General features: G+C 36.0%; 1 protein-coding gene across 2 annotated transcripts; it reads right to left on the minus strand.

The window, feature by feature from the left end:
* Positions 1–323: 323 nt before the first annotated feature.
* On the minus strand, positions 324–17401 carry MOS14 (ARM repeat superfamily protein). Of its 2 annotated transcripts, none has more exons than XM_059585360.2 (27): positions 17032–17401; positions 14126–14203; positions 13930–13992; positions 13629–13676; positions 13409–13555; positions 11810–11941; positions 11640–11680; positions 10316–10407; positions 10049–10176; positions 8413–8488; positions 8129–8249; positions 7952–8051; positions 7256–7337; positions 6480–6562; positions 5791–5910; positions 4547–4598; positions 4150–4305; positions 3174–3297; positions 2995–3076; positions 2824–2912; positions 2665–2739; positions 2508–2562; positions 1710–1829; positions 1538–1630; positions 1300–1445; positions 1043–1220; positions 324–926 (listed from the first exon to the last, which is right to left on the minus strand). In XM_059585360.2, exons 1-27 carry the CDS (start codon positions 17152–17154, stop codon positions 648–650), a joined length of 2883 nt encoding a protein of 960 aa, XP_059441343.2. In that variant the 5' UTR covers positions 17155–17401; the 3' UTR covers positions 324–647. The 2 variants fall into 2 exon arrangements, with proteins under 2 accessions (XP_059441343.2, XP_088370643.1); XM_088514517.1 differs by having other exon boundaries at positions 7256–7356; positions 7952–8068.
* Between the last annotated feature and the right edge of the window lie 1351 nt (positions 17402–18752).

Below are 18752 nucleotides of genomic sequence, written 5' to 3' on the forward strand. Positions count from 1 at the left end.
TTACAATCCAATATATACCATATAAGCTGCAGGGAGGGAGGGAGCTGTGTTTGATTTGACAGAAAATGAAGGAAAATGTGGGGAAACAGAGAAGATGTGATAACAATCATCCGTACGATAGAAATAAGACCATTTTTTCTTCAAACACGTTTGTTTTCTTCCCAGCATTTTTTTGGATAATCAAACCAATATAAATAATGCACTGCAGTTGTTTGAACAAACGGTAGATTACTCCAATTAAATAAAGACAACTATTAACAATAGAATCGAGATTTCCAACATTGTAAAGGATGAAACACTCCTAAAGAATGCCCTTTTTGTTCTCTCTTTTTTTTTTTTCCCCCATTACTGTAAATTACAACTCTTCACCAAGTAAATTTACCCCCCAAGAAATAAGAATTACAAAGCCAAGACAAGTGAGAACCCACTGAATGATCCCACATCTCATCAATTGAGACAACGGTCGCTCCTCTCCCACCCAATAGGAAGGGGCGGCATTGATTCTCCTTTAAAATTGGAGAATGATAATTAAAACACAAAGGAGAAAAAAAAAAGGGTAAAGAATGTAACACATAATACACAGCCAAAGTAACTATTGACTAACGGTGGCCTAAGCAAAATGGCCCTTTTGTCACTTTCCCATCCTCCTATGATACAGGTATCAAATTCAACTCAAGTGGCCTCAGAGCTCCTTGAACAATCTCCTGAACAGTTCGGTTACGACGGCAAACATCTGAAATCTCTTCAATTGGAACAGTCCGACTGCCAATGTCAAATCCAGAAGCTGCATCAGACAATGCCTTCAAAAATCTGGACCGCTCAACTTCCGTGACAGCAGTCAATGGAATTAGAGAAACACTCTCATTAGCCCACTCGACTGCCCGTGCCCCGTATGCACGAGTTAATGCCAACAGAGTATAAGTTACCTGGGGAAAGGAGAGTCCATGAATTTTCAAAAACTTGAAAGTGAAAATGAATATGCTAATCATGGCATGTACATATTGTAAAAGGTCAACAATTTGACAATAAAACTAGGAGCTACCGATTCCAATCGAGAGCTAGGCAGAGCCCCTGTTAAAGAGGCAATCAAAATTCTGGTGATGGTGGGGCCTCGAGGAATAATCACAGAGTCCCTTATAGGTAAGTATTGCTCTCCATTGCTAGAGTTCGCAAGATCAAAGATATCGGTTAAGAAGGTCAATATGGAATTGGAGGCCTCCCTGCAAAGGGAAGAAAAAGTAAGACAACCATGAAAGAAATGTTCGTCACTGATACAATTTGGAGAGAGAGAGGACATACCTATGCTGTACTGTGATCCCAATCATAGAGCAATCTACTAATGATTGAAATACTTCAGATGGCATAAATAGCTGTGGACAATAGCGAATGCACCTTGATGCCAACAAAAAACAATCATCTGCTATATCTGGTCTGGCAGTAAATTCCTGCAGAAAAGATTCAAATAGGATCAAGTAACAACAAATTTAAAGGCAGATCTCAAGAAGGGAAAAGTGATAAACTGCTCTAGAAGCCATACCTGAATATTTGTGAGAAGACGCGTTGTATTCAAAAATAGTGATTCAATCAAATTTTTCAAATAGTTTGCACAAGATGAGTCTGAACCAAATATCTGCAATCCAAGATGCACTCCCCACTCATATTGATAACAACAAGAATAAAGTATCTCATTTTATAAAAGGAATCCATACCTTTATAACTTCACTCGAGAGATATAGGAAGCATGGCTGGAAATGCTGTTTATATAGGCCTTGAATCTCTTCTAGCATAGCTCCAATTGTGATTCCCATGAACCTTCCAGAAGTTCTTACCTAAGAAAAGTTAAATTCCTTATGTTTCTAGTCTCAGAACATACATTGTACTAGGCATAACGATCAATTCAGATTAACCACGTAATTGTAACAAACGGCCTGACAATGAATATATTGGGCAAAAAGAAAGTGAAAGCATGGTCTAAAAGAAATAAAGAAAAAGAGACAATTCAAAGGAGATACCAGGATAAATTGATGCTTATAAGCCTAAACTCATCATTATAGAGAGTCTACATCACCATAGATTCCTTTGACTTCAAAAATCAATTTTTTTAGTGTTGGAGGATTAACAATGATCACATATAAGTTACTCAATAAACATGTCAACAATGCAGATGATTATTGAGCAGCATACAACTTGCAAAAGAACTTTGGTCTATAACATCAGTTATTCGGAATAAACACAATTACAAGTCAAGTTGCACGTGGTCATTCATCAAAAAAAAAAAGTCTCTGTTGCAAGTGGTCTACACAGTTCAAGCATCAGAATAAACCTAAGCAAAGGTGTAACATGCATCAAGATTGAAAGCAGAAAATCAAGTAATACAATAAACAAACCACTGTGTTCTCAGCACCATTATACTAGGAAATGCTCTATTTGACATTCTAAATTTAACCGGTTTAACCTATATTTTTCATCAAGCAAACATAGCAAATGACATGGTTTGGAAAACTCACAGCATATTTGCAAGCTCGGCAAAGGGACTCCATCGTTCGCATGTCCCAAGCACGACTAATTCAGAATCATTTAAAACATGAATCAGAGAAGAATGGGAAAGTCCAGGTACATTCACATAGGAGCTTAGCCTACCTAAAAACATTTACAGTTACTTACAGATCAAAGATAGCTTTAAAGATTGGCCAAAGCCTTTGAATTGCATCTGCTACTGCTTCAGGATGATTTACATATCTGTAATTGGTTTCAGAATTATGTTGGAGACATATAAATAGATAAAGAGAAACAAAGCAAATAACAAAGGGGTTTTGATCACACCTAAAGATGTACGCAAATCGATCAATATGAACAGTTAACTCACGAGCAGGTTTCTTATTTAGTATCTCTGGACCTTGACTGACTGCTTCCTGGTTGTTCACATTACAAAATTGGGTTGTATCATCCACAAGGCAAGTTTGAATGAATAATTCCACAGGAAATAAAACCAACCTGTAAAGGAGTAACAACTGGCAAGCATAATGCCTCCAGTGCACTCTTAGCATTGTCAGGTGGGAGTTGTGTAATGACCATGCTGCAAAAAGATATTAAGAAAGTTCAGAAAAACCACTCAACACAGAATATGTTTCACCAAGCAATGTTATTATCTCCAACAGAAGCAACAAACTTACCTTAAGGCTTCAACTAGATGCAACGAGTCCTCGGCAGAGACTTTAAAACTACCTTCTCCGCTAACTGCCCTATGGTATATGTGAAAGAGACCATCTAAACATCCACAAAGCTTTCTCCGACAATCTGCAGTTAATACAAATCATTGTAATCCATACTTAGAGAAAATGAAACAAAATTTTAATGTGCATCACCATAGTGCAGTGAGAAAGACAATCTGTTTAGTGTCTTACCAAAACTAAATATCAGAGGTGTATAGTAAAAAAGGGAAGTAAAAACCACAAGAAACATATAGAATATAATAAGATTAATATCAAACAAAAATCACAGATCTACCTCATCCCTCCCACCATTATTAAGAATGGAGAGAGAGAGAGAGAGAGAGAGAGAGAGTAATATGGTAATATATAAATAAAGGAAAAACCAACCAAGACCGAAGGGGAGATAATTTAGCTTTAGAGTACTGAACTTAGCGTAAATTTTTCTTTGGCAGTTCAAATCACAATAAGACCTTTGAATGACTTCAAAACACATCCCAACTATCTTAAAACAAAATAGAGGTTGAAAAAAAAAAGGTCCAGAGAACTATTCTTTACATACTTTTTTACAGTAGAAGCAACAAAAACAGCTACTTAATAAAACAATTTCAGCCCACACTTGGTATTCATAATTTCAGGAGTGTGCTTGTCACAGTCCCCCCACAAATCCTAGCAGCTAAGATTCGTCAGACCTGAAGATCTGGAGCTCAAAGCCATCTAAAGTTTTCTATAGGGATTAGAATGTGCTGAATACAAATAAAAGCATCTAGAACAATGAGTTGTCATCATTTGGTGAAAAATAAGCCACTCATGTAGATACGTGAGATCATTGGGCCCAAAGCAAGCTTTTTCTAAACTGCTTCTAATGGGAAAACACAAAAATCAAGTCAAATTTCTAGATGCTTTTATTCCTTACCACTTTACAAGACATATTCCTTACCATCACAGATGTGTCTAAATGCCAATGCCGCAGCTGCTGCAGAATCTTCAGATGTACCCATGCCACTCATGAGGATATCAATTAGTGAAGGCAGTATAGACGGTCCAATTGATGCAGAATCAAGCCATTTCGAATATGCTCCAATTGATAAGCACACTGAAAATATTTTCCATAAGCAAATGACAAGTATCAATTATAAATGATAAAATTTCGATATCACATAGCCAAAGCATCCCTCTGAGCAGCCAGTTGAAGCAAGGTTTTTAGACTGAAAACCGTGTCAACCTTTGGTAGAGATGATTCAGCATCTCCACTCCAAGGTAACAACCATGACCCTCATTGGGCAAAAGGTAAAGGGGGGAAGAGCAGCCTATGAGCTATAATAAAAAAAAATTACCTGTCTGAAGTAGTTGGGGTTGTCGAGGAAGTTTGGGAAGCAAACTCATAACCTGCACGTAGCAAACACACCAAACAAAAATGTATACTCTTAAGAATTACAAGTACTATACTAACAGATATTATCTATTATTATAACCAATTACGAAGAAGGCATTCTTGAATTAAATAATTATTTTTTTATGAATTCCACCACGTGTTAGTATAAGCAGAGGTCACCTGAAGAACACAAACTCCAGCAGAAAAATACTAATGCATACATTTAAGGTTATATTCTCACCAGCAGGGACAGTCTTTATTTAGTATGTAGGCAAATACTTGAGCACAGTTTGGTAGGGAGGATGGAAAAGGTAAGAAGGATAGGAAACTAAGAGGAAATAAGAGAGTACTATTTTCTATAATAGGGTGTTTGGTAGGAAAGATGGAAAAGTGGAAGGACAGAAGAAGGCCATCATTTTCCCTTGATTGACACAGAAGATGGCTGCAAGGTAGGAAAACCCATTTCAGATTATATATACTACCGTCGGGACAGAGTTTTCCTCCAACCCCGTCTATAAAAATGTCATTTGTCTATTTACATATGAGATGCACATGCATTTTTAAATAACATGTGCGAATCACTTCTTTTTTTTAATAAATTTCCTTCCACCTCTGTCCTTGCTAGTAAAAATGCATGTGCATCTCATATGCAAATGGACACATGGCATTTTTATAAACTGGGTTGGAGGACCAATTTGAAGGAAAACTGTCTCCTATCCTCGTAGAAAAAAAGATATGTATATATCCATTCCACTTATTCCTTAATTTGTTCTTTTATATTCTATTGGAAACTCAAATGATTTTTTTGATAAGTAATCAAAATTAGAATATTGCATTTTGGTTAAATCCATGATAATTTTTTTAAAAAAAAATTAATCATTCCATTTTTTTCATTAAAACATCTTAATTTATTTGCACATTGTTACAAATATATTGATACCTTCGACTTATGCTCTCACGAGACACTTTTTCCCCCTTTTCTATAAAATGTTGCCTAGGTAAAGGCAAAAACAAACCTTTAAAAAAAAATCCACAACGAAAAAAAAAAAAAAGAGGATCAACCAGAGGGGGTAAAAATGCTACTTTTACTACATTCCTTACCCTATGCATCAACCCCCCCCCCCCATTTCCACTCCACCAATGGAAAACACAAACACTCACCAAAGAACAAATAAGAATACAAGAGGGATTTAAATGACATTATACCTGAGGCATTACTTCAGCTTCAACAACTGATACGTAATTTGATATAGCTCGAATGCAAAATAAAGCAGCCTCCACTGGACGCCATTCACTATTTTCACCATTTCCACAGCCAGCTATGGCCTTAAATACAATAGGTAGTGAATATACTGTAGCAAAAAATCTTACAAAAAAATCTTCAAACAACAAAAAGTATAATATACAGGATGCTGAAAACATTCTTAAAGTTTGACCAACAAACCACAAATCCACAACACATTATTAGGGAGAAAACTGAGGAAAAGAAATGGCATTAACAAAACTTTTAAAAACTTTTTCCCTTCACCTCCTCAAAGACCAAATGAAGTGCAAATGCTCACAAATTTTTGAATTTCTTTTTCTTTTTCCTCCACCTTATATCAAAAATGTGTGTGCTCAATAAGTTTGAAATAGCCCCATAACATATTATAAAATGTTTTTTTTTTGATAAGTAACATATTATAAAATGTTTATCAGACATATATTTAAGTAATAGCATTTCAGGCTTTCAGCATCCAGGCAACTTCTGGCAACAGCAAAAAGAAAAATAAACTTACTAATAGGAAAAATACAAATCACAGATATTTTTATTAAAAAAAAGAAATTAAGATCTTCCGATATATTTTTCTCCAAAAAAATAATACTGTTCCAGTATCAAACAAAATTATACGCACCTCAACAAGCTTCTTGTAAAGGATTCGCAGCGTTGCGTCACCACCTAAGACTGACGCTGCATCAATCAAGACATCCGCAACAGCTAGTAACATCACAGATTCAGTTAGCATTATACAAGAAGAGATGAATAATCAGCCAAAAGACACCAACACGAAGAAAAACAAATTCAACTACTCAATGGAAGGTTCAATCCTGCAAATCTGAGAAAATAATATATTATAATTACAGCACTTCTTGATTAGGATTTCTTCAGGTTGCCAATCCATGGTGTCCTCCACTACTCCAACATCTAGGATTCTATTTTGATAAAGGAATAGAATTTTTTTTAAAAAACAAAATCATTTAAATCAGCACAATACCATTGAAGAGCTAGAGCTCTATATCATTAACCACCAAATTATTTAGTATAAGGATACTCAAGATGTAACTCCAATCAACTAGGACCTTTTTGCACTTAATCAGATATTCTGACATGAGCTAAAATACAGAACATTAGTTCAGTGACTATACTCTGCCATTCTCTCTCCAACAATTGTCTTAATGGTATAAACCTATTCATTGGTTCAGCAAACATAAGATCCTGGTTTACATTATCTGGAAGATTCTCACAATGAAATGCAGACAAGCAGCTAGAAGTAGCCCTTTGCAAACCTTTTGCGTGCTACCATAAACAGAACATAAAAAAATCTTTTAAACAACATGAGTGCAATATATGAACTTCTGTCAATTACTAAAGGATGATAAACAAAAGCAATACCATAAAGCTGATCATTACCGTATCTAGTCTGTTTAAATTCCTTGCGGTCCTCATGTGAGAGGTCATGATAATCTTGGGGATATTGAACTCGGAAGCTAACCTGTGAAGAAAAAACATAGCTCTCTAAAAATATTATAGGAAATAATAAACACTCACGATAATTGTCTTCAACACAGTTCTAACTTCAGTTGAGACATTTGTCAATTCTTCTTCACTTAAAAACAAAAAACAATAAAAATAAAGATAAAAACTTGCGAGAAAAAAAAAAAAAAAAACCCTCAAATTATTATTCATTGTTCATAAGGAATCATTTCCTGGAAAAAGAAAAAGCGGAGGAAGTTGCAAAGATGAGACATATCATCAGGCTAAACAAGAAGATCAGGATTAACTTTTTCTGAAATTATTAAGATAATAATACCACCAACAAAATTCTAAGAATAGAAGAGCTGAGCTATAACAATAGTTGGTATAATCACATAAACCGGGCCACGATATTGATTTTTGGGTGTAAAAGCACATGTCAGTATTCAGTGGTACACAAAAGCCCCCACCCAAAGAGAGGAAACCACTGCCTAGATTAAAATAGTCAATAACCTCCATAAAAGGAAATGAAGGATCAAATTTTAGATGAAAAAATACCAAGAAAACAGTGATTTCAAATCGCAATACGCTACAAGAGTTTGAATGTTTGAATTCTGAATTCAAAAGACTCACCAGGGATACAAGTGACTCATATGATGGAACAAAAGCATCCTGCCTCCGCTGTCTCTCAGCCTCAATGGACGCCTCATTACCAAATGGTAAATAAGAATCCCTGGCAGATTGCAATCGCTATATTCAATATTTTGTTTTAAGCACAATCCAGGAAAAGAGTACATACAGAAGGATTACCTTTTGGTCAAGATCACTTGAAGACTGTGCCAAAAGTTAAATGTCATTGAAGCAATATAATATTCTGGGTGCGAAGCAACTTCCAATAACGCATTTATAATCAACATTGATTCATCAGAACCTGAAGAAAATAAATAATCAACCAGAAAGGCGATTATCAGATAAAGAATAACTGATGAACTCAGGAGCACTTTTGCAACCCCAAAGTACTTTGCACCATTAGAGGCAAAATGCGTCCAAAAGTTTCTGAGCAAAGAGTTTCAATCAATTGTAGATATGTATACCAGTGGCAATCAGTTCAACATAGGAATCACCCATGTCAGCAAATAATCGAGCAATAGCCTTGACATCCTCTTCATCCTAAAACCAAAGATAGAAGAAAACAAAATAATAACTACCCTCGATGCATTAACTTTTCCAAATTTCAATAACGTTTTGAAAAGAATCTGAATGTACATAATTGTTTTAAACTTTTTTTTTTATGAAATTTTTTTTTTTTTTTTTTAAAAAAAAAAAAAGAAAAAAAAAAGGAAGGTCCTAGAATAATTTGCATGTCCTCATAGGGAAGCATAAAAGAGAAAGAGAATAGCGAAATGCAAGTCATTTAGTTCTCTGTTATCATTTACATTTAGCAGACAATTTAAAGATACCAAGTAACTCATTGACTAGTATCATTTCCAATATCTTCCATTGTAACCATGCTAAATTTCTCTCAGATTTAGAAAAATCCCTGGACCAATACTACCGGAGCATATCTTTATCAATGTACACTGTCAAGGTCATGATCCAAATTGGGCAGAGAATACTGAAGCCAAAAATAAGGGAATAAATCAAACATATCAAAATTTCCCGATAATAACATGATGCCAAATGCGTGTGTTTAGTGGTGATGTTTCAATCCAGAATTGCTACTCAGCTAAAAAAGCCATGGAATCATACTTTATGATAAAATAACCAACACCAACACCAGCAAAAGCCCAAGTAAATTGATATTCAACAGTCCTAAAAGAACAAGCAACGGTAAATTCTGCACAGACTCCACTTTTTCCACCACCCTTGTATCCCATAAAAGCGGAATCCCACTTGAAGCCCCCTCTAGAGTCTAGACATCGTCAATCCTCAAGTTGGCAGCCCCACCCTGGATGATCTATAGAATTCCATTGACCCCTCTACTAGAAGCAGAGCTTCCATGGTTTCCAGCAGCCATTTCACACTAACACAACCTAGAGAAATAGAACGCAGTGACATTCTTTGCTTGGTCGGCCACTTTAGGGAAGATCCTCACTATGGACGACTTAAGGAAATGACATTTAATAGTTGTAGGTTAGTTGCATGTGCAAGAAGAGTAAGGAATTAGTAGGACACCTTCTACTCCACTGCGAGATTGCTTATGCCTTATGGAGTCCTATTTTTGACCTCTATGGATTACAGTGGGTCATGCCGTGGAGAGGAGTCGATCTCTTGGCATGTTAGAGAGGGCAAACTGGTTCTTCTCAAAATGTAGCAGTATGAAAGATAATCCTGTCTTCCTTGATGTGGTATATCTAGAGAGAAAGAAATGATTGTAGCTTTGATGATTGAGAGAGAAGGGTGGTGGATCTAAAGGTCTTCTTCAAAATCCTATACCAATGGAAAACTGCCTATGATTGTCTTCGTATTACTAGATATCATGATTTTCTTCATCTTTTTTCTTGCTCTGATTAGGTGATTCTCTTGTATACTTCTTATGTACTTGGATTGCTCCTTTTGCTTTTAATAAAATTTCGATTAATTTGAAAAAGAAAAAAAAAATCACTTTAATGGGAAACTATTTACTTGATGCTATTGACTCAGTAACATCGTTCTTACAATACACACTATTAGAAGCTTATTATACAGGCCAAGAAAAAGAAAACATTTACAACCCCATAAATGCAATACCTTTGAAGAATCTTTAAGATGTGCCTTTAGACTCATAACTTGAGGTACAATTACTTGAATCAAAGGCATCTGTACAGCAACACCACCAGAGCTTCCTCCCGCTGAGTAATGTATTAATTCAGAGATGACTGCAAAAAAGAAAGGGGATAATGAAAACAATCTAATCGATATTAAAGAGAGAAACTATTTTAAGTTATAAATCCAAAACAATGAAGGAACTTTTCAAATACAGTGCACGAAAATATTGGCTTTTCCCAACTATTATACCATTTACAGATGCCTCCGAAATAAACTCAGCGTTCAAGCTTGAAAGAGCTGTGTGCACCAAGGGTTGAGAAGCAAGCACAGCCCCAGGGATCCTGAAACCAACACAAGATTACTTGACATGTCATCTACATGCTCAGGAAAATTCACAAGCTGCATATGAATGGCACACCAAGGACATCTCTATTTGCCATGTAGAGGCAATCTTAGTCTAGTAAGGTAAATGATGCTTAATATCATGATACACAAATGCAAGTGTGCAACATATATAAATGCATAAATATACATTTTTTTTTTATAAGTAAAATTGATGGAATAATACATAAATATATTATGTATGTTATGCATAAATATGTTATGCATAAATATACATAACATATGTATCTATTGGACTCAAATCAACAAAGCCTTTTGCCCAACTATTTCAAGAAGGCAAAAATAAATTTTTATGATTATCAGTCCATGCTCGCCATCAACCCATTTCCTTTAGCTGTCTCCTCAAGTCTACCCTTGGCGCACACAATTCCCTTACATTTTTTTTTTTATAAGTAATCAAGATTCATTGAGAGCGTAAGACGCCCCTAGGTACACCCCCTTACATTCTCTAACAAGAAATTGAAAAATTAAATTGAAGACAAGACGCCAACTTCTCAATTCCCCATCCAATTTCCAATCAGTAAAAGCCGCAAAATCCCAAACTCTACACTTTATTCTATCACTTAATGCATAATCCACAGTCCCAACTCTCCAACCCACCACATCTCTATGTAAAGTAATCATTAAGCCCTCTTACAAAGCCAATATCAGAAGACCCAAAGGATAAGGAAACTTCCAATCAACTACATGGGGACTGGGTCCCACTTCAAAAATTATATCAACTACAATGGAGCAGCAGTCTGAAGTTGTATGAGGAAAGCACTTGTATGAAATGAAAGACACTTTTCTCTTGTCTATCACACCTTTAAATAGATTCCAGTCTATTAAACACTACACTTTCCTGAAAATGCAGTCAATTTAGCTATGCTTTCCCAGGTGGAGGATCTGAATTTGTAAAACCACCCGAGAGCTCCAGTAATTGCAAACCACAACTCTTGGGATAATCTTATAACGTAATTGTATCCACCCATGCACCAGTTATAATGAAAGAATAACAAAATATTTCAGGCCAAAACCTCCTTTAGATTTGAGGGGTATGAGCCACTGATTGATATTTACCAGACTACATAACTTGCAAAAAGTATTCCCCTCTCTGTATAGGAAACAAAATGTTTGTAACAAACTCTTAAATATAAGTCTGTACAAGATTCAAAGAAAAGGAAATGCATACCCATGCTTCAGTCGAAGCCAAGATGCAAATGCCTCAAGAACCTGACAATCAATTACATTGAAATGATCCAAAGCCACTTAGTAAAAAATCAAAATCCAGCATTTATTATGTCCCAAATACCAACATAGACTAAATAATTAAAAAGTTTCTGACAAGGTAAAAGCTCCCACCTGCTCCTTGAGTTCATTAATACTCAAACAAGCTGTCAAGATACTTAAAGCAACCTCCATTTGAGAAGTGAGCTCTTTTTCAAATTGCCGGCGCCTTTCCGGACGAGCTGCTATCTTGTAGTTATATACTTCCTGATTGCAAGAACAAAACAGGTAGAGAATCCATAAATGCAGTAAAGCTACTACCTTTCTACTAAGGTATATATTGTGACTACGTACCCAAAAAGAATAAACAAAGGCATGTTTGTATTATTAGCTTTCAATAAATACTAGTAAATTAAACACTCCCATGTTTTCTATAAGACATTAATCCCCATTTAAAAAGATAACAAAAGGCTACAAAATAAAGCCTTTCCTGTATTTTTCTTTTAGATAAGAACCAAATTTGAGAGAATTAAAGATGACAGAGCATTGTACATCAAGACTAAAACAGTGTTAGAAAGGAGTGACGATGTCCTTTCACAAAGACAGATACAAATATTCACACAATCAACTAGTCAAGAGTTACCAGCATCACAGAAACCCAAATTAAACCATAGTTTTTTTTTTAAAAAAAAGGTAAATATGAACCAGAATGGAAGCATAAACCAGAGCATTGTACAGCAAAAGACTAGAACAGCGTTAGAAAGGGGCTTACAATGTCCTTTCGGAAAGACAGATGCAAATATCCATACCATCCCCTTCTCAATAGTAATCAAGCATCAAAGAAACCCGAATTTAAACCATTTTTTTTCTTTTTTTTCTAATGGGTAAATCTGACCCAGTATGGATGCATAAAATGCATCACTAACCACCTTTTAATCAAGTGATAAATATATGAACTCTTTTTTACAGCCAACTTAAATATTGTGCTTGACAGCGTGGTCAAGCCTGCTTCTCAGATATCTTTGTTGTTTTAAAGTTTTCAAGATTTTGTTCAAAGATGACATCAAATCATTTTTTTGATAAGTAATGTTGTATATATCAAAAAGCGCAATGCACCTCTAAGTACACAAAAAGTATACATAGGGAAACCCACAAAAACCCACAATAAGACCCAAAATAAAAACCCAATAAAAGCGTAAAGAAACCCTGACACCTAAAACCCAAAACAACCCTAAGCTCACTATGACCTCCCACAAAAAGACCCCCAAAGTTACAGAAGCAAACCCATCAAACAATATTCTTGCCCTTCCTTCCCCAAGAAGGCCCACTAGCTATACCATAGTTAATGGGTCTTAGATAAACAACTTTTGCTTGAAATAATTTGCTTTTAGGAAATGGTCTCTAAAAACACATAAATGGTTGTTATGTTTGTTTACACCTTCAGTGCTTCACTCTTGGAAAAAGTAAGTTTAAAGACAAGCTTATCTGTTAAACACTGCACGAATTCATGCCGCATCCACATAGTAATGTGAACAGTTCTACAAACAATAACATCATTTAATAGTATTTTTGTCCAATGTCTAATGAAGCACATTCAACACAATAACATCCATCCATGGACAGCATTCTCATCATTTAATTCTTAGGTAGACAACATTTCCATCTTTCTTCTTCCTAAAAAATTCTGAATAGATCACAAATATAAATTCTGAACATGCATGATTTTATATGTACCTCAGGCAAAACTGTAAGTAGCTCCAAGAATCCTGGAATGTATTCTGGATGAGATTTCATCTCATCTCTAAGCCAATTCACAATACCAGCATCTCCCCAATCTTCTGCAGGAACATATACAGCCAGAGCAGCCACTGCAATGCTAATCTACAGAGCAAGCCAATTGAGGATAATACCAACAGTACAGGATAAATGATGAGAAGGGTAATTTAATTAATACCTGAGTTCTAACTTTAGGAGGCCCTTTGTGAAATTTTTTCAGTAAAGTCTGCATTTAAAACAGCCATCCAATCATATCTCATTGATGTGATAAGAAATTCCTAAGCGTTATGTCTGCATGCATATCAATGCTTTCTTTTTCTTTTTCTTTTTTCATAAGTAATGTTGTGTATATCAAAAAGCGCAGCATATCAATGCTTTCTTGAATACAGATAGGAAATAAAACCATTTCTTCATAGACTAAATCTAAATAAAGCCAAGAACAGAAGACAATAGCAGCTAGAAAACAGATACTCACTCACATTTAAGGAATCCCGTAATGGGCGAAAAGCTTCAGAAGGTAGTTCTTCGAAATCTCGTTGTACCTAGATCAAACACCAAGTGCAAGACTACTCAAAAAGAAGAAACCATCACATGCTAAACAAGGATTTCATTGTTTAGCATTTCACATATCCATAGTATAAAGCAATGGAAAGATTCACGAGTGTTTAAGTTTACCTTGCTTCTAAGGGTTTGAGAACAAAAGATTAAGGTTTCTAGATTGCTAGTGGCATCATGGAGCAAATTATCAGCAACCTAAATAGGAAAACAAAACGTTAATTAGTCTAGAACAGAACATATTATGACATATATGGGTTAATTGGCAGAAACGTCACAGAACAATATGGTAAAGTGTAATTAGAGTGGAACAGCGTGTAATAGCATCCAATACAAAGGGAACCATCACCAAAGAGCACCAATAAAGAACTGCACAACCTGAACTTTGAGTATGAAGAGTAACCAATTAAAAACATGAAATCTCCAAGACAAGTTAGAGAAAGGGGGATGAAAATCAAAGATTTTTTAAACCATTTAACTTCATCCTATGCATATTTAAAAATCCCTACATCTCATCCAGGAGAAGGAAGTAGTGCTATGAAAAATCAGGAAGATGTCTCCAAGGTTTATGGAAAAATATTAGGAGAGATTGGGGGAAGTTCTCTAGCCATACCAAATTTGAGGTGGGAGATGGCTCCAAGGTCAGTTTCTGGCATGATCTGTGGTGTGAGAATATGGCCCCTTAAGAATGTCTTTCCAGATTTATTTGGTGTTGCATGCGCAAAGCACACTTCTTTGAAGCTCACTTGGAGTTTTCAGGTGGCTCCACTCAGTGGAATGTAAGCTTTGTTAGAGCGGCTCATGATTGGAAGGAGGATATTCCTACCTCTTTCTTCAGGGTGTTGTATCCAGCTAGAACGAGATGGGAAGGTGAAGACAAACTTTGGTGAGTCCTCTTCAAAAGAGGTGCATTCGTTGTTAGATCTTTCTACAGTGTCTTGGCTTCGCAATGATGGCTTAGGTTTCCCTTGGAGGAGTGTTTGGCAACTAAGACTCCTTTGAGAGCAGCCTTTTTTCCTTGATCGGCGGCCCTATGAAAGATCCTTACCACAAATAATCTGAGGAAACAGTATGTCATCATGGTTGATAAGTGTTGTATGTGTAAAAGAAACAAGGAGTCCATAAACCATCTTCTTCTCCATTGTGACGTTGTCGGTGCCTTGTGGGATGCTTTTTTCAATCGATTTGAGTTGTCTTGGGTTATGCCTAGAGGAGTAGTCGACTTATAAGCGTCTTTGTGGACTGCCAAGCACGCCCGAAATACTGCTGTATAGAAGATGGTGCCTTCATGCCTCTGGTAGAGTCTATGGAGAGAAATGAATGATAAAAGTTTTGAAGACCGTGAGAGGACTTTGGATGAGCTTAAGTCGCTATTTTTATATACTTTGTATCTTTGGACCGCAGCTTTTATCTTCTTTTTTTTATAAGTAGTTGGCAAATATCATTAAAAGCGTAAAGACGCCCCTAAGTACACAGGAAGTATACAAGATGAAGCACCTAACTAGAAAGAGTAAAAAGAACAAGGAAATCACAATACTTAATTGTTAAAAGAGAAACATAGACGGTTGTTTAAATATAAAAATTTTGAAGAAAATGATTTGATCTCTTCAAAACATTTGTAATTCATTTCTCTCCATAAACACCATAAAAGGCATGTAGGCACCATCTTCTACACAGCAACACTTCACGTACCATTGGTAGTCCACACAACAGCTTTTATTCTTTCTTTGGTGATTAGTTATCATGATTTCCTTGTTCTCTTTTCTCCCTCTAGTTAGGTGTTTTCGCATGTATACTTCATGTGTACCTGGGGCCACCTTAATATTTTAATGATATCTCTAGTACTTACAAAAAATAAAAATAAAAACACAAAGTTTGCTAGAGAGAGAGAGAGAGCAAAAGTTAAGTGCTATAAATAAATTAAGTCTAAAGCATTTTCATAATAACTAATGATTTCAGCATGTTAACATATATAATTAGTTGAACAGAAGCATGAATTTCAGCTTTCAATTGTTTTATGTGGTATTTGCTTGAAATAACTCATAATTGATATGATGCCATCTAAGTTGTAAACCTTTTATCTTCAGTTAACAGTAAAAATACATTTAATTAGCAGCAAAATCAAGCCAAGCCTAGCCCGAGCCCAGCATACCAGGCTTTGATAGTGAGCCTGAGCCCTCAATCTCAAGCCCAAGTCGAAGCAGGCAAAGCTTGGCTCTTTTGCAATCCTACACCAAAGTATGTAAACAAACACATATCAACAGAACATATGCATTTTATAGTTAATTAAGAGTTAAAATTCTTCTTCCCCAAACAATTAAGTAACACCTAGTGTACAAGAACAGAACATACAAGACTGAACCGTAAAGTCAATAACAACCACTTCTGAAATCTTACAGTAGACGAATGACAACTACATTCTCTAGTTGGTGCACAAAATCAAAATTGAAATTTTAAATTATAATGTCTATTTCTCTCATCCATTTTAGTGTCAGACGATTGAAATGTTTTTAGTTTCAAACACTTTAGTATACTATCCTTCCCCCTTTTTTCTCAGCAACCAAGCATAATATGATTGAATTCCTGTGCAAAACATGAACTTCGTGCAGCTCTCAATATAAACTTGTCCATTTCAATTCATTTCTCTACATTTTCTCAGTACCCAAACAGAGGATATGTCAGTTTCCTTGCCTAGCATACAACAAAAATAAACCACACGCGCAATATATAAAATCCAAAGAAAAAAATGCAGTGAGCCGCAGCTCGGATTTAAAAAATGAACCCTAAATGAGACACATTCAAAACACACGCACATCGGTTTTCAAAAACAAATTGAAAATACGCCTGTGAACTTCTCGAATCCAACTTGATCAGTGAAACAGTAAAACAGCACCAAATTCATCACGAATCTCGCACAGATTAATCAAACATAGAGTTCTTCGCACAAACCGAATCCGCAAGCTTCCAATACCAGCCGAAATTGTTGAATCAGAGAAGCAGATAGTGGATTGTGGATTGTGGAGTACCTGCCAGGCGTCGAGGGTGCGCTGAAAATCTTGGAGCCAGCGATCGGCTTGCATTCGAACCGCATCGTCGGGGTGATGGTACAGTGCGTTTAGGGCTTCTTTCACTGTGTTCTGGAGCTCCATGCTTGGCTCATCAACCCGAAGCTTGAGAATCGTAGGATTGCCCTTCTAGGATTTGTGTAGTATATATCTCTTTCTTTTTGCCCTTTGGGTTTTTGATTTTCTTTTCTTGTTTTCTTTTGTTTTTTTTTTTTTTTTGGATAAAGGGGTTTTTGGCGCCCGGGTAAGAAAGGGGTCGGCGTGACTGCTTGATGATCAGTGATGGTTTGAAGGGAAGTGAGGGTTTAGTTAGCCGTCCGATCTGCGCGTGTTTGACCCTTGGTCAATGCCACTTCTGGGGAACTTACGGGTTTGAGATGAGGGCGATGCTTGGGATAATGGACACGTGGCATAAAGATAGGTTGACTAATTAACCCGAAACAACAAGTTGACTAATTTATAATTTCGATTCGGGTGAAGTAAATTTGTTGAGATTGGGACACCATACCAATAATACAATTACAGTTTATTAATCTCATTATGACTTGTTTTATTAATTATATTCTCACAATAATGATGAATTCTATCCACGTTAATGTCCTTTTTTTTTCTTCACCGGTTAGGAGTGGGCAAATACATTACTGTTTATACATTACATGCCTGAAATCTGAAGCTTTTGTCAGTAAAACGGACCTCCGAGGCCGAGACCTGAGAGGCTGAGTGACTGCCAAAACGGAACGGGAAGGAAACAAATGGAGTTTATTTTCTCCTGCTTGTCAAGTGTATGTCCATCCAAAATTTCACTGAAGATGTGATGTTATTTTATGGGAAAAATACAAAAATAATTATTGCGGTTACAACTGATTTGCAACAAGGCCACTATAATATAAAAATGTTATGAAAATACTGTATGGTATGAAAAATAACAAGTCTCTATTGTCAAATTCCATATTAAATCTTGACGAATTTCATTAATTTGTCACGTCATTTTTAATTAAAGAATAATGATACATGTATTCATTTTTTTTACACTTATTTCCTCACACCCATAAATAGGAGTAGGCAAATACCCGTGAAACCTGCCCCGCCCATTTTTCCTAATAAAAACATGGATCCGGATTATATTTTTAAAATATCCGTACATGGTAGGGGTGGCAAGTTGTGGGTTGATTTTTTTTATAAAAAAACCCCTCGGATACCTGCCCGCCCCGCCCCTTTACCATAAACCTAAAAACCTAATACCCATAATAACCCATCAGTCATCTTATTATCTTTTCACGCCGCTTCTTCTTCTTCTCTCTTCATGTTTTTCTTCTATCCTCTCTCTCTCTCTCTCCCTCTCTCGTTTGCGCCTCTCTCTCTCTCTCTTGTCCAATCGTCTACACCTCTCTCTAGGTAATGTAAACCCATCTAAACCCGCATTACCCACCCCGCCCCCAAAAATCTAAGACTCGGCATATATTGTTCATTATAGCAGGGTTGCATGTCTAATTTTTAATACTCGCAACCTACAAGGCAGGTACTTAAATACCCAATACCTGGCCCAATCCGACCTATGTCAACCCCTACCCATAAATAGCTTTAAAAACTATCATTTGATAAAAAATATAATAAATATTAATCTCATATTTAATAATAGTTTTAAAACCCACATGTAAGTGTGGAAAAATTGTGTAAATAAA

The sequence above is a fragment of the Corylus avellana genome, chromosome 3, assembly GCF_965113065.1.
Source record: "Corylus avellana chromosome 3, dhCorAvel1.hap1.2, whole genome shotgun sequence".
Classification (NCBI taxonomy): domain Eukaryota; kingdom Viridiplantae; phylum Streptophyta; class Magnoliopsida; order Fagales; family Betulaceae; genus Corylus; species Corylus avellana.